Source organism: Sinocyclocheilus grahami, unplaced genomic scaffold (genome assembly GCF_001515645.1).
Source record: "Sinocyclocheilus grahami isolate Dianchi unplaced genomic scaffold, SAMN03320097.WGS_v1.1 scaffold8.1, whole genome shotgun sequence".
NCBI classification, from domain to species: Eukaryota; Metazoa; Chordata; class Actinopteri; order Cypriniformes; family Cyprinidae; genus Sinocyclocheilus; species Sinocyclocheilus grahami.
Window position 1 is genome coordinate 2,327,440 of NW_015505187.1, and position 20,775 is coordinate 2,348,214.

Here is a 20,775-nt window from a genome sequence, read left to right on the forward strand (position 1 = left end):
GGAAAATACGGAAAAGTCCGTTAGAACAGGAACTGATTACAAAATCCTGAATATGAAGTTGAAACAAGCAAAGAGCATTTCGACATGTCCTGTACTGCAACACATGTCTGGCATCTCATATGTTATTTATTTGCATCTGATTTCTGCTCGAGCACTTTTTAGCAATTCTCTGTTCTTAATAGTTTGATAGTTTTTTTAGATAACCAATCCAGAGGCCTAGTTTGTCTGTCAGGTCACTCACTGTCATGGCATTGGGAAGGACCTGTTTGTTAGCAAACACTAGCAACACTGCCTCTCTCAGTTCAACCTCCTGTAGCTGAATAAAACCAAAGGGAGATGCTTTTCGAAACTAGAATGTATCAGACGTTATAACACATCACTCCTGAAGTTTTAGAGAGTTTACATGGCCTGTGTCATGGGTTTTTGAGAGGGCGCACGAGAGTGCAAGGTTGTCCACAGAAAAATAGTGTAAAAAAATATTTACTTTATTATTTTTATAAAGTAAACATATCATGGTTTAGAAAAATGTTAAAGTGCGAGTATAAAATGATACAACAGGCTTTTAAGGAACATTTATTTGTGCATCTCTCAATCATTTGTATTGCATTGCATTGCATTATTCAACTTATAATGAAAATAGCAGAACTTTGATCATAAAACTTAACTAAACATTAAAATATTAGGACATATTGGGAGATATAGAGTGACAACTGACATTGATATGCATTTTATGTGTGCGGTTACAAAGATATCAGTAATTTACATTACAAACTATCAGAATTTATTACATTTTCACCATATAAATAACAACAACTGCACCAAATTGCATATTTTTGCTCATTTTAGCAAGGGTTATTATAGTTAAATGAAAAACTAATAGACATTTTCGTTACTTGAAATAAAATAAACATTAACTAAATAAAATAAACTATACAAAAGCTTGCTGGAAACATTTCTTATTGTTGTGTAGCTGATGTAGAATAACTAAAAATATAGTACAAATGTCAAAAACACAAGACAAAATGACTCAAATTTAAACTAAAGTTCAATTGAAAGCAAAACCTAAAAATGAAAGCTATTTCAAAATTTTTATAAAAACTAAAATACCATCTAAATGTTACAAAAATGATACTGGCTTGGGTCTCTGAACAAAATGTAGGTTTTTTTTTTTTTTTCTCCTTGAGTGGGATCTCAAGTATATCACTATATTCTCACAGTACATGGGTCAGAAAAGCCGGATATCTATCAAATATGATACAAAAAAGCAAGGTTTTATATTTTGTCTAAAGGTTTGATAAACTTCCATTACAAAAGAAAAAAATACTACTATTGAACATGGCTAATATGCCACAGCCGAATAGTATACTATGCCATAAAAGTATGCAATTTTGTTGTGGTGTAAGAGTACATAATTTCGAGTGTATATCAAATGATTTTGAAAGTAATGTAGCCTACTCTTTTCAGTCTTATTCTACATTAACTATAGATGGCGGTAGTCACTGTTTACGTTTGAGAACAACATTAACCACAACAAACAAAGAAGTGAAATCAATAGACGATATATTTTTCCAGCTAATATAACGATTCGTATTTGTTATATGCGTATTCTTATAGATGATATTTAAAAATCGAATAATCTGGCATATAAAACCGATTTGTAATGCACTTGTAAGATGTTTTTTAAATTAAACTTTAACGTTTAATTTGAAGTCAAACGTCACTTCCCAACCAGGAAGCGACGGCTGCAAGTGAACAGGACACGTACTCCGGTAATGCGATATTTCTGCTGTTAAAAACGCTTATATGAACAACAAGCGTTATTAAGAGCACATTCGGTTAACGTGTTTTGCACAGTGCTTTAGACATAAATATCATAATGTGGGATTTCATGTAATGTATGTTTTCTTACACCTTTACAACTTGCTAACTAATTAGCTAAAGACAGCTATCACCGATATGAGCTGTAAATATAGTCAGTATTATCTTAAAATACCGGGCAAAAGCAGTCTCAAAGACTAACAACAAAACACGAAAAAGTTTAAAGTTTGTTTTATTTTCATTTTATTATTTGTGCTTTCCACTGATAGTACTAAAGTGTGAAACAAACATTACTCACAAAAGCTTTTTGGAAATGTTTAGGTTTAAGCAAACTCCAAATATTGTGAAATGCTGCTAAATGATTTTCTTCGTTGCTCTTCTTGTATTTCACAGTCATAAATCTGTGTTTACTTCACAGGTGGAGATCACATCAGAGAGTATGCAAACTGACTGACACTGATACACCATGGAGAAGTTCGGTATGAGCTTTGGTGGAGGCCCAGGCAAGAAGGAGCTGCTGGAAACCATCGAAGTGCAGAAGAAACAGCTTGTGAAGTATCAGACGCGCTTTAAAGATGTTGTCAGAGCGTACCAAAGCCTACTCAAGGAAAAAGAGGCCTTGGAAGCCAGCCTGAAGGTGCTGACCATTTCGCAGGAGGTCGATTTAAGCCAGTGTGGTCATAACCTGTCATTTGGTGGAGGTACAGAAAACGCTGAACGACCTTTGCCCTCTGACCTTGGGGATGACCGATCTTCACTTCACAGCGAAGACAGCCTGGATACAGCGGCCTCTGCTGAAACGGCCACTAGCGTGACCAGCAACAGCACGAAAGGAGACCAAATAGAGGAGGACCAAAGCTGTGCTGTAGATGGAGCCACCGCTGGGACTGTCGCAAACGCATTGCCTCAGCAATCTGAGGAGGCAAGTGGGTCTGAAAGTGGCATCAGCAGCAGCAGCAGCAGCAGCGGTGGATGTATGGAGCCGCCGCCACCTGCAGCGGACACAGACCGCCGTATCTTCCAACTAAAGACGCAGCTCTCCACTCTGACCAGTTCCTTAGCCACCGTCACTCAAGAAAAGTCCAGAATGGAAGCTTCATTCCAGGCGGACAAGCGCAAGATGAAGCAGGAGCTGGAACAGCTGCAGGCCAGGATGGAGGAAGAGCAGAAGCAGCACCAGCTGGAGCATCAGAGCCTGCTGGAGCAGCTGGCGGAGAGCAAAGCCCGTGTCATAACCCAGCAACATGAACGGGAGCAGGAGCAGGGCGATCATGCGCTCATGCTCCGAGAGCTCCAGAAACTCCTGCAGGAGGAGAGGGGACTGAGACAGGACGCCGAACTCAAACTGGAGGATTCGCGAGAGGCGTTGGCTGAAGCCATGCAGGTGGCAGACCGAGGGATAGATTATGAAACGCAGCTGAAAGAAATCACTCAAGAACGGGAGGAGCTGAGGAAAAGCCTGAAGGCTGCAGCGGCGGAGAAGAGCAAACCTGATCCACGTGTGGAGGAGCTCCAGCAAGAGATGGCAGAGCTCAAAGCTCACTTCAACCAGCAGCTTCAGCAGGAAATCAGAAAGGTATGTTTTGAATTGGGGTTGGGCGATGTCTATAAAATTGGCATCGGACGATGTCTACAGTGAAACATCGCGATGGACGATGACATTGGGGGGGGGCCCGAAGCGTGAATCCGTATTCAGAAAGGCACAGAAAACAAATAAGGATTGCTAACGGTTGCCTGTTAAATTACAGTAGCTACATAAAATTTCACTTTCTGTTTATTTCACCACATAAACAGAGTAAGGAGAGATGACTGAGGACGATGACGAATGATTTGCAAAATGTGTGGTAAGTACTGCCGCTAACAGTACGTGCGATCGCGAATCTCCAAAGTAAAAGTGAAACTAAAAAGAGATTGTGGAGATTGGCAGCTAACTCTCTCTAACTGCGAGAGAAAATATTGAAATATATATATTCCTCCCATCTCGTATTTATTCTCTTTAGGGGTTCCGTAGTACACGTCATTTTCTTTCCGAACATGGTATAGGGTTGCGGTGGATACGAGGTGTACGATGCTGGCTCAACATCGTGATGTCTATCAGCCATCGGCGATGGACGACAGCATCGTCTATCGGCCCAACCCTATTTTGAATATGACGTATCTTACAGTTTTGTCTTGAAATCCACATATTAGGTTTATAACATTAATTCATGTCTCCTCACTTAATTTAACAGGCTGTTTTGTTTTGCAATGTAATGCAAGTAGCACATGTAGCAGAAGAATAGATCTTTCTTCCGTATTGTGACGTACTTGCATGTGAGTGAAGTGTTGGGAGGAGACTTGGTTCAGTCCATTGGTTGTTGAGGCAGATTTGAAAGCTAAACTCTGAAGGATACTCACCCTCCAGGAGCAGGATAGGACACCCCTGGTCTCTTGCTAATCTAAACATTTATTCTAATTTCCTTTTTTTTTTTTTTGCAGGTGGCACAAGCAGATGAGCGTCTCCGAGAACAGGCACAGATGGAGGAAGCACGAGTTGCCAGCCTTGAGGAGCGAGTGTCTGAGCTCTCCGAACTACTGGGTGCCTGTGAGAAGGCCAGGCAGAAGGACCAACAAAACGCTCAGAGGCTACGAGAACGTATCCTTCAACTCGACACCGAGAACAAAACCCTCGCCATCGCAGCAGTCAACAGGTCAACGACTTCCGATCTAAACCTCGATGACACCAACTTGAACGTGGACGTGTTAAAGGACAAACTCGACAAGGTGAAGAAGTTACTCCTCCTGGCTGCGCAAAGATCTCAAGACCAGAGTCTGGACATCGAAAGGCTACTGGAAGGAGAAAAGAACCAGGAAGTCTCAGAGAGCGAGAAGGCTTCAGTGCTTCACTACCAACAAGAGCTCCGGCAGCTTAGGGAGGAGTTTGAGCGCTACAAAATGAGGGTGCAGGGTGTTCTGAAAAACAAGAACACGAAAGATGGCAACCAGGCCAAAGAGTTAGAAGAAGCACGTGACCAGCTGGCCGAGCTGAAGGAGAAGTACATCAACCTTCGTATCATTTCAGACGAAGCGGAAGTCCAGCACAAACGAGACCTGGAGAAGCGGCAACAAGCGCTTGTAGTGCTCCAGCAGACCCACAAACAGGAAGTCGAGAGGCTGGAGGCTCAACACAGGGAGAACTTCTTGCGGCTTGAGGAAGAGTTGCACAAACAGAGAGATCGCACCATGGCTCTTCTTGCAGAAAAAGACCTTGAGCTGGAGCGACTCCGGGCGGCCACGGTGATCGGCTTTGGTAGCCATCAGAAACACGCTACAAATAACAGCACAGCGATGGAAGGAGGTGACCCAGAGGAAGCTGATCCAGAACAAGAAGAAAGTGACATTATCGCTCAAGCTCTAAAACTAGCTGGGCCCAATGAGCCGACTTTATTGTTGTACGCCGAACAACTGGCGCGCAAGGAGGTGGAAGTGGCCGCCTTGCGCAAACAAAAGCATCGTTTAGAGGAGGACTTGCATCAGCTACAAGGAAAGCTGATTGCTAATGGGGAGAGGCATGAAGAAGAGGTCGCTGAGCTACGGTGCCAGTTGGACAAACGTAATCGGGACCAGGGGAGAGATGGGGCCAACCTTGAGTATCTCAAAAACGTCATTTATAGGTTTCTCACGCTCCACGACACCAGAGGGCGCCAGCAGACACTCACGGCCATTTTGACCATTTTGCACTTTAGTCCTCAAGAGAAACAGGCTGTGCTAAAGCAGCAACAACACGGCTGGTGGATGGCAGGGATGAGATGATGCAAATGAGTTAAGAAGAGTGACTTTACGGTTCTACTGTGCTGAGATAAATATTCCTTTATTTTTATTGACCACTTTTTGTGTGCAGTGTGAGAAGGTACCAAATAACAGGAGCAACAATGTTGGATATGTTTCCGATAATGACATATATACTCCAGCTTTTGCATGACAGGATACTAAACAGTTTATGAATGGTTTGAATCCAGTGTTGGATCACGTAACACAGCTGACCTATCATCCCAAACTTCTCTTCTGTGTGTGCAACATAATATTAGATATTGACAGTGCACCAAACTGTTGCTATTGATTTTGTATAATAACTGGAGACGTAACGTAACACTATTTGGTTTAGTTGAAAGGTTGACATTTACAGAATGGATTATACCAAAGAAAATGCTCTTAAAAAGCTCCAACAGGTTTTTTAGAGGGAATCCAGCAAGTAATGCCATCAGACAGCAGCACTTTTCATGTATTGTCATGATGAAATCTATGTATATATTTAACACACACAACTAATTCCAGGGTTTTTAATGGGAATATATTATCAATTAAAAAATAAATGTAAAAATCATTAGTTGCTTTGAGTTTGTAAACGTATAGCAGTTTGTATTTAACTTAAGAAGGATGTGAGCGACTTTATTATAGTTTTTTTGGATAGATTTTGGTTGGCTCTATTGTTCCCTGACATTTGATGGCTACACCGTTATTCCTTTATCTAAGCTGAATATACATTATGCTTTTTTGAGAACTAATTACAGATCATTTTCACAGTTGTCTTGTAAGTACATTTTATCAGTCAGTCAGGTAAATGTATATTTTCAATCTTGACCAAAACAAACTATTTTGCTCTCTTTAGCATTTTATTTGATATATTATGATATATTTAAAAACATTTCATCTTCAGATTATGATTTGTAAAATCCATCACTCCACTGCATAAGCAAATTTTTAACAATAAAAATATTGTTTGGAATAATTATATGGCAACTATAATAAAAAAAGAAAACTTGGCAAATTGTTTTCTCTAATAGTTCATGTTCAGATAATTATTATGAAAACTACAGTATGTTAAAGAATCTGCAATGTGAGGACTTGTTATTAGAAAGATAGGTGCTTCTTGCATAATTTAAGACAGTGGCTGAATTTGAGAGAAGATACTACTCTTTATATTTCTGCCATTTAAAAATATGAAAAAAATAAGAATAGTATGCTATTCAAAAGTGGTCTTGGAGTTTCCCACCTGCACATTTTGTATGTGGCTCCATTGATACACTCGGTTCAGTTTATGAGCTCTCTACTAACAGGCAGATGAGCAGAAGTATTACTGCTGGTTTGTTAAAACATTTTAATAATACAGTCCCAACCATAAAAACATAGTATGGCTCTTTCAAATAAACATTTTAAAATACTGCAGAAGCGGCAAACTTTAAAGTAAAACTTACAACCATTTCAAAAAAATAATTAAACAAAAAACACAGAAAAAGCAGCTACACAAACTACAAATGAAAAAGTAAAAATGGGCAAAGTGCAGTGCGAGGTTCAAAACTGTAAATGGCACAAATAAAGAAAGAACAACCATTTCCTTTTTCAAGTAAGGTTCAGGTTGGATCAAAAAAATATATATATACAGACTGACTAGCTTATACATGATTGTATTGCATATTAATGACATTGAGCTCGACAATTCTGTTTAGTTTTAGATATATCTTAATCCAGAGTTTGTTAATCCAACTCTAAATAAGATTGAATCTAAATTGTAAAAAAAAAAACACCTAGACAATCAGCTTCTAACATAAAAATAGTAAAAACAAGCTAAACAATGCAGTAGAGGTGCTCCTGTGCAAAGGTTAAAGGTCAGGTAAGGTGTAAATAAATAATAGCCAAAAGCACTGCTGTGTATTTACTAATGTGCTTATTAATGTCCCTAAATAATAACAAACAACATCACTGAAATAAAAGCATTGATACTTAATAAATAATCATAAAAGCATCTTAAACTAACAAGTCATCCATATTTATGAACTTCACTGCATATGCTAAATAAATGCTGCATATGCTAATTAAAAGTCAATTTGTTGATCCTTTCATTAATCTATTTGACTAAATGTTGATTTATAAAATAAATGCCTTGTTCATGCAGTGCTAACTGACTGCAGGCTTTAAATACTTGGTGCACATTAAAATGTAATTTAGCAGACATCTAAAATCTAGTGTGAAGTCTAGCGGAGGACTTCAAATGATTTTAATCCAAGTATCAATGTTTTCTGTGTTCTTCATGTGTCATCTTGGACCCTGTATAGCAGCAGTATCTGTTGTTACTGTACATCCAAAATGAAAGGCCTCTCAGGTAGTGTATGGGTTTACCAGAAGAAGAGATGTGGGCTGATACCTGTGCAGGACAGGTGTTATGAGTTCAAATATAGCTGGTATATACTGGAAAGACAGTCTCTGTGTATGCATCAGTGGATCTGCTGGTCAGTGTTGTTCACGTGGGTCTGATTGTCATTGTCTGTGTAATAATGTCTGTAGATCCTCTGGCAAGGAGCTGATGATGGTCTGGATGGACTGCTCTAATCTCTCCAGGAGTTCTTCTTTAACTGGAAGCTGGTGTTTTCGAGCTCTTGTCTGGGTAGGACATATAGAAGAAGAGATAGAAGCTTCAGGCAAATGTTTTAACGTAAAACACAAATACTTCACTTTTACCTGCTTCATACTCAAAAAGTGGTTTAACTCGCCAGTTTCTCCCGAAGCTTCAGGATGAGGTCAACAATCTCTACTTCTGATTTGTCTTTGGTCCATGTCAGCAGATCCTGAATTAATGAAAACAAAAATTAAATGAGCCATTAAAAGAGTAATTCAACATTTAAAATGACTTATTATTAACTCACCCTCATGTTGTTCTGAACTCGTAGGGTTTTCGTTCTTCTGTGGAACACAAAAGAAGGATTTTGAAGAATTGTACTGGCCGCGCTTTTCCATGCAACTAAAAACAGACTGAAATTGAAGTCGTTATTCATTGAAAATCTTCAGGTCTTGATTTCTTAGGTGTGTTTATTAAAGTTCATGAGAGAAAAGGAGATGTTATTTAATCATTACTTTGTGTTCTTTTTAATAACTGGTTAATCCAGTTTTTAAAAAAACATTATTGAATGATTCGTTCACAAAATCTAGTCACAGAAGTTAACAGCAGACTGGGGGAGAAGATTGTAAATAACTTCAATTTTAGTCTGTTCCTCATTTTTGTTAAAAAGTTTGGGGTCAATAAGATTTTTTTAATGCTCTTATGTGCAACAAAGCTGCATTTATTTGATAAAAAAAAAATACAGTAAAAATGAAATACTATTACAATTTAAAATAACTGCTTTAATGCAAATTTTCAAATGTAATTTATTCCTGTGATGCAAAGCTGAATTTTCAGCATCATTACTCCACATGATTCTTCAGAAATCATTCTAATATGCTGATTTGGTGCTCAGGAAACATTATTATTATTAAAAACAACTGTGCTTAATATTTTTGTGAAAACCATGATATATTTTGTTTAGGATTTTTATTTTGTTTGGCTGAATAGATTTTTTGTAACATTATAAAATGTATGTACTTTCATTTTCATTTATTTAACTATACTTACTAAATAAAAGCATTCATTTCTTTCAAGAAAAACTATTCTGGCTGACCCCACACTTTTGAACGGTAGTGTTAGTAACATATACTATTATTATCCTTTTATGATGCTTTTGATGGTGCTTTTGCGTCCTTTTTGAAGCTTCAAAGCCTCTGTTTACATTCATGGCAATTGCATGAAAAAGAGCGACCAGTTCAGTTCCTCAAAAAAAAAAATCCTCTTTTTGTGTTAAACAGAAGAAATCATAAGGGTTTGGAACGATTTGAGAGCGTATAATTTTTGGGTGAATGAATCCTTTAAACATTCTTTTATTTGCAAACAAATATTTAAGAGGTATAGTGGTATAAGCAATGACCGAATCCAGATCCAAAATCATACTCACAGCCGCACAGATGGCCTCTAAATGAAGACATTCCACTTTCTGAGTCATCTCTCTGTGCCTGAACCGATACCAGCCATCAAAGTTTGGTGAACGGAAGAAACGCCTGAATGTCATATATAAACATTTATTATAAGCACGATTAACAGGAAGTTTCAGTCTTTAGATCCCGAATGTCCTGGGCTGTGTTTCTCATCAAAGGAGCATAAGCCTAGATAGATTGTACAGATTATTGATGCCAATGGGTTCATGATGCTTTTGGGAAACGCAGCCCTGGCATGTTACCTGTACAGGCCTGTCCAATCTCCTTTCAGATTTAGTTGTGGCCCTGCTTGCTCCAGGGTCTTCATGAACTCATCCTGACTGAAAGACCGGATCTGAGGAGGGGTCTGACACATACATACACAACTGTTTCATTGCCACTTGGAATTCCGAGACTTCACTTCATATTTGAGGTCCAACATAACAATCAATGGAAATGGCTTATACACATCTCCTTATTCTGATTTACCAACCTTCCACGGAGACATAGATCTCTGTGGCGGCATGAGGCTTTCCAGATACCGTTCCTAAAGAAAAGAATGGGTGCGGCGCTCAATACTGCTTAGTGAATGAAATGAAATGGTAAAGCTGTCATTAAGCTCTGAACAAAGGTGCAAAAATGTTTTTAAACTGGTTACCAGCGGAAGAATGAAACTCTGCGTTTGCTCCAACAGATGCCGCCTCAAAATGGTGCTCTGCACCTCTGATGGCCTTTTTTTCTGGATACCCTAAAAGTAAAAATGAAAAACCAAAGGAAGGAGTTAGACGTAATTTTACTTTAAACTTAAATGTCATTTTTCAAGAATGAACATTTGCAGCCTACCTTTAAAAGTTGCTTGATGAGGGCTTTATCTTTGTGTAGAAAGGTCTTGTATGCTGTGTATATACCTTTATGGTATAAGAGAAAAATAAAATTATATATATATATATATATATATATATATATATATATATATATACACAGTGGGGCAAAAAAGTATTTAGTCACTGTGTATATATATATATACACACACACGCTCATGTTTTATTCAGCACATAAGATTACTTGCGTACCTGTTTTAGTATCTAGTGTTTTTAACTTTGCCAGTTTCTTGACCTTCACTTGCTTTGGTAAATCACCTGCAAAGAAACTCCATTCAGACCTCGCTCGTGCAATATACCAAAATCATATGTTAAAAAAAAGGGCTGTCAGATGAGCCTTGCTGCTAAAATGGAGCATAATTTACCAGACATCTTCAGGTCTCCGAGGCGAATAATGTGTGGCCAGCACTGAAAGGTCTTTATAAAGAAAGGGTTTGTGACACCAAGTATCACATTGGGCCTGAAAGCAGAAAATAGACTGAAGAGTCATATCCTGCCCCACAAATGTTGTTTTGCACATGTAGCTCACGTTTAGACCAAACCTAAAGGTGCATTTTTGAAGAATATCATGGCTGCTGTCAACTACTAAATAACAAAAAGCAGTCTATACATTTGTGTGCTATATTTTAAAGCCATGATAGCTTTGCCGGAGCAACAGAACAATGCCTTTGTGTCATTTTGCAGTTTGACAGTTCCAGTCCCCATTCATTTTCATTATACGAAAGAATGGCTTAGATCATTCTTCAAAAATTCATCTTTTGTTAAAGAAAATCATGAGTTTGGAAAGACATGATGGTCAGTTAACAATTACAGAATTTTTTAAGAAATGATCCTTTAAAGAGAGACTTTAGGTGGCATGTGAGTTTTTGCTTACGGAGCCTGAGTCCTGGTCGTGTACTCCTTGAATTCACTGTCATGAATGGTGAAGTATGGTCTGTAATCACCACAGTAGTGCAGTGGGGCGATAGTGCTAAACAGTGAGCATAAAACATATCAAATACATGCAAAACTACACTATGTCCTATCAAAAACTGTTAAAAACTGGTTAAGAAGAAACTATTTGTGTTTATAAAGCTTTTGCAATTTCACAAAAACCATAATGTTAAATAAACATCCAAACAGTTCTGAAATGGTGTGGGGTTTGGACTTTGCTGATGAATAAACATAGGCATAAACTTTAATAGAAACAGACCAATAGAAACGCTATCAGCTCTTATTGTCATTATTATAAGTTCCTAGCAATTACTTATGTTGTTTACGTGCTTCTGGAAGGAGAGCTTTGAAAACGCAATATCCATACCTGACCAGGGTCAACACAGTCTCTGAGGAGACGGTTGGAGAGGGTGCCATAACAACCACAGGCTCTCCTAGCAACATGAGCTCCCAGAGCATCTGCACGTGAATCAGGACTGACTGGAAACATCTGATTACATGAAGGTCAATTAGGGCTGCTATTAGTGAGTGCTGTAAAATCAACAGATGGTTTAGTAATTACAGATAACATGTACAACCAGTGTAATACTCACTTGAAAAGATCCAACTCGTGAACTGATGGAAGAACCGTGGGGGCAGGGAGCAGATTCTGCAAAAATACAACCACGTATTAAGCATATGTTAAAATAAAAGCATATGTGCATGATTGTCATAGTAAAATGAGACAGGCACCTCTGTTTGTGGTTGTCTTACAGGGCTTCTTGCTGGTGTTTCGACTTTTGAGGGAATTCTGACCTGCAAATCCAACATCAGCATTTGATAAACTGAATGGATTTAAAAAGGGTTTGGAAAAGAGTTTTACCATCCAAAATCTTCTCACCTGCATCACCACACCCATCACAGGTAGGTTGAGTGTCTGTCCTGGTACTGGTGCGGGCCATTGCTCAATCTCATTACAGACTGAAAGATATTAACCAATATGACTGAAGATTTGAGATTTAACACTCCATAATAACTTGAGCTTTCTGTTTGATATTTTAAAAGCAGTATATGATTGCTGGCATGCAAATGTTTGTTTATTTGGGTGGCTTTCATGTTTATGCACATCTTTACTGAATTACCATTACCCAGTTGATTTATGTAAATACACATACACATATATTATATAAACACTACCATTCCCAATTTGGAGTAAGATTTTTTTCAGAAAGTGTCTCTCATGCTCATTTAGGCTGCATTTATTGGATCAAAAATACAATTTAAAAAACAGTACTACTGTGAACTATTATTACAATTTAAAATAACTGTTTTCTAATACATTTTAAAATGTCATTTTTTCCTATGATGTTTTCAGCAGCCAGTCTTCAGTGTCACACGATCCTTCAGAAATCATTCTAATATGCTGATTTGGTGCTCAAGAAACATTTTTGTTATTAGCAATGTTAAAAATAATTGTGGTGCTTCATATTTTGTAGATATACTTCTGATGAACAGAAAGTTCAAAAGAACAGCATTTATTTTACTGTCATTCTTGCTGAATAAAAGAATTAATTTCATTAAAAAAAAACTCTTGACCCCAAACTTCCAAAGGGTTGCCTATGTGTGTGCGTCTGTAAGGGAGAGAGAGTGGGAGAAATGTGACCCTGGACCACAAAACCAGTCTTAAGTGTTTGAAATTGAGATTTATACATCATCATCATCAAAGCTGAATAAATAAGCTTTCCATTGATGTGTGGTTTGTTATGATAGGACAATATTTGGCCGAGATACAACTATTTGAAAATCTGGAATCTGAGGGTGCAAAAAAGTGAAAATATCGAGAAAACCACCTTTAAAGTTGTCCAAATGAAGTTCTTAGCAATGTATATTACTAATCAAAAATTCAGTTTTAATATATTTACAGTAGGAAGTGTACAAAATATTTTCATGGAAGATGATCTTTACATCCTAATGATTTTTGGCATAAAAGAAAAATCTATAATTTTGACCCATACAATGTGTTTTTGGCTATTGCTACAAATATACCTCAGCGACTTAAGACCGGTTTTGTGGTCCAGGGTCACAAATAGAGTATGTGCTTTACATTATAAAACAGAATTTTGTTGTGGCAAAAAGATGGAAATAATCTGTTGTCTTTATCCTATTGTTACTGTAAGGACCTTTGAAATAACTGAAATCATTTGGCAAAGTGATATGGACATGTAAAGTGGTCAAAAGTGTGTTTTTTTTCCAAGTTAAGCTGGTCTCACCAGTCTCCAGACAAGGTTCTTGCTTTTCAAAGTACTCAGGAGCAATGACCTTCAGCAGCGAATGGAAAAGGTTCACAAACGGCAATCTGGACACCACCACCAGAGACTAGGGATATAGAAATACTGAAATCATTTACGGCACAAAACAGTCATTATTTCCAGTATATTATTTAACAAGAAGGACCTTGACTAAACGCATTCAATTCACGTGTAAAGTCTAAATAGACTGGAAAAGCTCATTGTGAAAAACCAGAACAAGCATGTGTATCTTTCATTTCAGTTACACACCTTCTGAAAGTAGCCCCTTTTGACAGACGCATCTTTCACTTGCCTGAAATACACATACCCGTGCAAATGTGCATGCTCCTTCTGAAAAAACAGTGCGGTCATTTACATGCACACCTTATTTATGGAATTTATTGGTTCAAAGCACATGCCAATCAGTTGTGATGCTGGGAAAAGTAATTCAGAGCAACTCTATTTCTAACCTGCAGGGTCACAGGTGCATCCTTGTTGTACACATCCTCCTGTCCAAACCAAGAGCTACTGCGGCCCACCGACTGCCGCAGTCTGAAGCTGAACTGAGTGTCCCCGAGGCATCCTGGGATAGACATGCACTGTAATGCTCATGTTTCAGCGGTTTATCATGAAAGCACGGATCAGATCAGCCTGTGCCAGCACATTACCTGAGTATGAGTCAGGAAACGATAAGTAACAGATGCTTGTTTTCTAAAAGACAGAAGGAAGCGAAGGGTTTAAGTACTTTTAGAGGCACTTTAGAAAGAAATTAGTGTTTTCGTCGTAACACATTGCGCTCTATACATTTATAATACTGTCAAATTCATCTTACCTCTTTCTCTGTGAGTTTGACATCATGAGGGTAAACGAGCTGATAACAACCGAAAGAATGTTAGAGATACACAGTGATGCTGCTGTTGCTGTGGTTACAGTGTGGCGATATTACAATCAGAACGTTTGCACTGTCCCTGCGTTTTCTCACAATCAGATTTCCCCCCGCTTGTAACAACCACTTAAACAAACAATGTCAGATGTTGGTACGTGCACATAATTTGTGTACCTCTATGGCTTGTCCGAGCTCGAGGTCGAAGGTAACGACGCACACACACTCGAGCCAGGCAGAGAAGCGTGTCCACGGCACCGGTACCTCTGTGTTTGTCGCCGCAGCCTTTGATGGCCCTTCCAGAGCATCGGAGCTGTCAAATGGGTCCATTGTGACCTAAAAATCCATTTGAGAACCGCTTGCTTTAGTGAACGGTCGCGTCCTCGGTCATCGTTTAGGAGCCATTGAGGCTGAACAGCGCCCTCCCGCGGGGAGGAATGACTTACTCTTAAATGTGACCCAGGACCACCAGTCATAAGGTTCAGTTCTTTGAAATTGAGATTTATACATCATCTGAAAGCTGAAATAAATAAGCTGAATAAATACGCTTTCCGTTGATGTATGGGTTTGTTAGGATAGGACAATATTTGGCTGAGATACAACTATTTGAAAATCTGGAATCTGAGGGGAATTTTAAGGTTATTGAAATAGACTGTGCCTGGAAAAAATTCCCGAAAAAAATCTTGACATTAATTATAATAAATTGTTTAACGCATTAGCCTAGTTTATTTGAATAATATAATATGACAACAAACTCCAGTTGTTGTTGTTATCATCATTATTAGTATTATTTATTATTTTAATCTACGTTCATCTTATCAAGGCTTGTGGAAATAAACGCGGGGAAGCGCGCGCTCGACTCGCAGGCACAGTGATCTGACAGCACGCGCACGCGCGCGTCTATGACAGAGTTTCGCCATTTTGAACACAAACATATGAACGATTTTTATTTTCCGACCCCCCCTCTCCCTCGCCTTGCGCGTGAGCGGCCGAGATAACTCTGCGTAGAGACTAAGAGCAGAATAATTTCCCCAATAAACTCATTTATCGATTAGAGGGAGCAGAAAAGCAACTTTAGTGAGGACGATGGCTCGCGCTCTGGGCAGATAGTTGAGAGGAAAACGGTCTCGTGGCAGCTGCGGGGTTTCACAGAGCGCGCGCGGGGCAGCAGCAGCAGCAGCAGCAGCAGCAGCCCGTCTTATTACGCTCACAGCGGGGTAAGCGTACATGCATAGCCTGTTTACATGCGCAGATAGCACTGCTGGGGCCGACCCTCTCTGCCGTACGCCAAACCATGCTTGTTTTGAAATGTTTCGCTTAGAAATTGTGTCGTTTTTATCCTCTTCAGATCGGAAGAAACTTCTGTAAGAGAGAGGTTCAGCTGAAGTTAGCCAGACGAGCGAGCTAGCAAACAAACCGAAAACATCCCATTCTTTGGCGTTAAATAACACTTTACATCTCTAGCAACCAATTTTGAGCTATAAATGAGTGTTTGATTGAGTTGTTTCGGTCGAGTTTGGGATTGTTTTGAAAATACGGAAATCAGTTGTGTCGCTAATGTTAGCCGCTTATGCTAACGGTTGCTTGCGGGGCCCAGTTGTAAACATGCAACCGCCGAGATTTTCTGCTGAAACCGTTATTCTGCATTTAAAATCATCGTCCTATGTGTGAATTTAATAGTAATACGTCTTCGTTACCCGTCCTGGCTTTAAAAGGTGTGAAAACTGCTCTGGTATGTTATTGACGTCTGTTGTAACCATTTGATTCAAATCATGTTGTCATTAGCAGCCAGCCACACGAGTAATTCATAAGTTCATCCTCTTCAGCTATTTAACTATTGAGTTGTAAAACACGATCGTTCAGTATGACGAGTGCAATCTCATTTGTAGTTTTGTAATGCAGGAAGACCCCCTCTGGGGGTCCAGGGGTCAGGACAAGTTGCTGGATCAACTTCCTAAGTAGGCAGCTTCTGGACAGTTGTGCAATCAATGCCAGCTTATTTGATCTCAGCTGCTGTCAGAGATCTCATGCAACATCCCCGCTCGTGTCTGCTGTGTGCGGCAGCTTATATTGTGTGCAAATGCTGCTGTCTGTTACTATTTTTGATGAATTGTAGAGCAGAGACATTTGCTTTCCTGTGTAGAGTTCACTGGGGAGTTCTCTGCTTGTTATTGTCGCAGTAAGCTCTGCACGTGCACACAGCCATGTCCACAGAAAAGAAGGAAACAAGTCCCCTTGTCTATTTTTGGCCACTTTTTTTTTTTTAATGAAAGAAGCGCTTCAGGTTGCACAGCTGCAGATCAATGATAGATATTCTTTCCGGTATGTGTTCTCTGTGTCGTTTGTCATCAGATGAGTCTGTAGTGCTCAAGGAAGCTGTTACCAGCTGCTGTTTTGAGTGTGCCATATGCGCACGAGATGTGGAGTAGGTGCGCATTACATTTAGGAAGAAAGTGCTTCTAGTAGCACCTTTTGTTTTAACTTCCTAGAATTTGCTCTAAACGTCAAAATTTCAGTGAAATTTTGCAGGCAAAAAAAGGTCCATTGTCTTTAGTTAATAATGTAGTGATGAAGTAGAATGAAGCTTTTTTTCAATTCACTATGTGTTGGTCAATGCGGTAAATGTTAAACTTGAACCTCTTGCGAAAACTGCATGGGGGAATTGTTCGTCCTTATGGAATTATTACTGTATTTCGCCCGCAAAAAAATTCACCGAACAATAGTAAACATGACTGCACTTAAAGGAAAAGTTCATCCCAAAAAATGAAAATTTGCTGAAAATGTATCACCCTCAGCCCATCCAAGATGTAAAAGAGTTTCTTTGTTGGAACGGATTTTGAGAAATGTATTACATCAATTGTTCACCAGTGCATCCTTTGTAGTGGATGGGTGCCATCAGAATATGATTCCAAACAGCTGATAAAAACAACACACTAATCCACGCAAGTCCAGTCGATTAATTAATGCCTGGTGAAGTGAAAAGCTGCGTGTTTGTAAGAAACAAATTCATCATTAAGGTGACTTGCTCTTCATGTTCCAATTGCCTCATGTTTTGTTTTGAGTGGGATTTGTTAGTTGGATGCTTTAAAGGTCCATCAATTATTTCTGTCCCCTTCCTTGTTCGTCTGTTCTCCAGGCGTTTTTACTTTAAACTGTCACTTTTGGCCAAAAATACGAGTCCATAATCCATAATAACACTTCTTCCAATGGAAAACTCCATCCCCTCTTGTCCTCTCACATCAAAATCCATGCCCATATATTTGTTTAGGAGTGTTTTCGATTGTAAGCGGTGCTTATCTGTGCATATTTCTCTCTTGATTCAGACAAGATCACTTTTTGACTGGAGAAAGCTAAATTATGTATAGTGGAAGAAATGGTTGGAATTTAACATTTTTTAAAGATGTATTTGTTAATTACAAACATGCAGCTTTTGGCTTTACAAGACGTTAATTGATGGACTGGAGTGGTGTGGATTATTGTGATTATTTATCAGCTGTTTGGACTCTCATTCTGACGGCACCCATTCACTGCAGAGGATGCACTAGTGAGCAAGTAATGTGATGCTACATTTCTACAAATCTGTTCTGATGAAGAAACAAACTCATCTACATCTTGGATGGTCTGAGGACGAGTACATTTTCTGCATATTTAAATTTTTTGGTGAACTGTTCCTTTAATGCTTGAAGTCTGATCTCAAGACTCATATTTATTTGTTGTACAAACCACTGTAGTGCCATTTAAGCAATCTCTTAAAATAACTGTTTGCATGTCTGCTAGAGAGTCAGTATAGGGGTAAATTTGAGGAAGAGAGCGTTTATGTGCATTTGTTCACTGTTGATAAGGAAATGACGTTTGTACACTGAATTTTCAGTTCACGAGACCTTCCATAGTTCTGATTTTAGTCTTGCACAGTCTGTTGTGTGTTTTCTAGCTCCAAGGTTCCTAGACTATATAATATAATGTGTTTTTATACATTGTTGATGTATAATACCCACTTTGCATTATTTGTTACATTGGTTTAAAGTGTTTTTCACCTCTGCCTGCATTATTTTTGAAGGGTTTGCATTATCTCGTTTCTTTTCCCCAGTGTCAGACCGTCTGAGGCGTGCGTGTATTCGAGGAAGGCCTGGTGGGAAGTGGACCTCATGCAGATTAATGCTAGGTCATTCTGTGCTGTCTGCATTCTGCCACTCAAATGCCTGTCTGCCTGTGGAGGAGGTGTAACTAAGGATTCACACGTTTCATCAGCTGGTAAAAATATATTTATTTAACAAATGCTATTAATGTTCCAGCGCTCGAATTCCTGAAGAGTCTTTTATATAGGCTCACTAACAGATCACATCTCTTTGCGCAAGCAAAGCCTATCAGGCTGTGTGAAATGTATCGCCCAGGGTGTGATGCGTGGGTATCAGTCATCTTGTGGGAAAGGTCTGCTTTGTTCATGACCAGAGTTGTTAGAAAATCTTCACAGCCCAGGTGATTTCAATTAGTACTGAAAGAAGGAAAGTTGCTCTTCATGTTCCAGTTGCCTCATGTTTTGTTTTGAGTGGGATTTGTTAGTTGGATGCTTTAAAGGTCTATCAATTATTTCTGTCCCCTTCCTTGTTCGTCTGTTCTCCAGGCGTTTTTACTTTAAACTGTCACTTTTGGCCAAAAATACGAGTCCATAATCCATAATAACACTTCTTCCAATGGAAAACTCCATCCCCTCTTGTCCTCTCACATCAAAATCCATGCCCATATATTTGTTTAGGAGTGTTTTCGATTGTAAGCGGTGCTTATCTGTGCATATTTCTCTCTTGATTCAGACAAGATCACTTTTTGACTGGAGAAAGCTAAATTATGTATAGTGGAAGAAATGGTTGGAATTTAACATTTTTTAAAGATGTATTTGTTAATTACAAACATGCAGCTTTTGGCTTTACAAGACGTTAATTGATGGACTGGAGTGGTGTGGATTATTGTGATTATTTATCAGCTGTTTGGACTCTCATTCTGACGGCACCCATTCACTGCAGAGGATGCACTAGTGAGCAAGTAATGTGATGCTACATTTCTACAAATCTGTTCTGATGAAGAAACAAACTCATCTACATCTTGGATGGTCTGAGGACGAGTACATTTTCTGCATATTTAAATTTTTTGGTGAACTGTTCCTTTAATGCTTGAAGTCTGATCTCAAGACTCATATTTATTTGTTGTACAAACCACTGTAGTGCCATTTAAGCAATCTCTTAAAATAACTGTTTGCATGTCTGCTAGAGAGTCAGTATAGGGGTAAATTTGAGGAAGAGAGCGTTTATGTGCATTTGTTCACTGTTGATAAGGAAATGACGTTTGTACACTGAATTTTCAGTTCACGAGACCTTCCATAGTTCTGATTTTAGTCTTGCACAGTCTGTTGTGTGTTTTCTAGCTCCAAGGTTCCTAGACTATATAATATAATGTGTTTTTATACATTGTTGATGTATAATACCCACTTTGCATTATTTTTTACATTGGTTTAAAGTGTTTTTCACCTCTGCCTGCATTATTTTTGAAGGGTTTGCATTATCTCGTTTCTTTTCCCCAGTGTCAGACCGTCTGAGGCGTGCGTGTATTCGAGGAAGGCCTGGTGGGAAGTGGACCTCATGCAGATTAATGCTAGGTCATTCTGTGCTGTCTGCATTCTGCCACTCAAATGCCTGTCTGCCTGTGGAGGAGGTGTAACTAAGGATTCACACGTTTCATCAGCTGGTAAAAATATATTTATTTAACAAATGCTATTAATGTTCCAGCGCTCGAATTCCTGAAGAGTCTTTTATATAGGCTCACTAACAGATCACATCTCTTTGCGCAAGCAAAGCCTATCAGGCTGTGTGAAATGTATCGCCCAGGGTGTGATGCGTGGGTATCAGTCATCTTGTGGGAAAGGTCTGCTTTGTTCATGACCAGAGTTGTTAGAAAACATTTTCAGTTCACGAGACCTTCCATAGTTCTGATTTTAGTCTTGCACAGTCTGTTGTGTGTTTTCTAGCTCCAAGGTTCCTAGACTATATGATGTAATGTGTTTTTATACATTGTTGATGTATAATACCCACTTTGCATTATTTGTTACATTGGTTTAAAGTGTTTTTCACCTCTGCCTGCATTATTTTTGAAGGTTTGCGTTATCTCGTTTCTTTTCCCCAGTGTC

The 20,775-nt window shown here is 38.9% G+C and overlaps 2 protein-coding genes across 3 annotated transcripts; one reads left to right on the forward strand and one right to left on the reverse strand.

Moving 5' to 3' along the window:
• Nucleotides 1-1,668: 1,668 nt before the first annotated feature.
• LOC107590505 (GRIP and coiled-coil domain-containing protein 1-like) lies at nt 1,669-6,534 on the forward strand. 2 transcript variants are annotated; one of them, XM_016279268.1, is made up of 3 exons: nt 1,669-1,769; nt 2,237-3,394; nt 4,297-6,534. In XM_016279268.1, exons 2-3 carry the CDS (start codon nt 2,285-2,287, stop codon nt 5,608-5,610), a joined length of 2,424 nt encoding a protein of 807 aa, XP_016134754.1. In that variant the 5' UTR covers nt 1,669-1,769; nt 2,237-2,284; the 3' UTR covers nt 5,611-6,534. The 2 variants fall into 2 exon arrangements, with proteins under 2 accessions (XP_016134754.1, XP_016134763.1); XM_016279277.1 differs by lacking the exon at nt 1,669-1,769 and adding an exon at nt 1,826-1,895.
• Nucleotides 6,535-7,092: 558 nt separating this feature from the next.
• Nucleotides 7,093-15,077, reverse strand: LOC107590515 (protein DENND6B-like). The gene is made up of 21 exons (XM_016279288.1): nt 15,047-15,077; nt 14,778-14,936; nt 14,550-14,588; nt 14,386-14,428; nt 14,188-14,300; nt 13,988-14,068; nt 13,700-13,805; nt 12,331-12,410; nt 12,183-12,245; nt 12,044-12,099; nt 11,818-11,940; nt 11,392-11,487; nt 10,883-10,977; nt 10,710-10,775; nt 10,480-10,544; nt 10,295-10,384; nt 10,130-10,183; nt 9,900-10,003; nt 9,618-9,720; nt 8,346-8,420; nt 7,093-8,235 (listed from the first exon to the last, which is right to left on the reverse strand). The coding sequence occupies exons 1-21, from the start codon at nt 15,074-15,076 to the stop codon at nt 8,113-8,115; spliced, it is 1,764 nt and encodes a 587-aa protein (XP_016134774.1). The 5' UTR covers nt 15,077; the 3' UTR covers nt 7,093-8,112.
• Nucleotides 15,078-20,775: the final 5,698 nt, after the last annotated feature.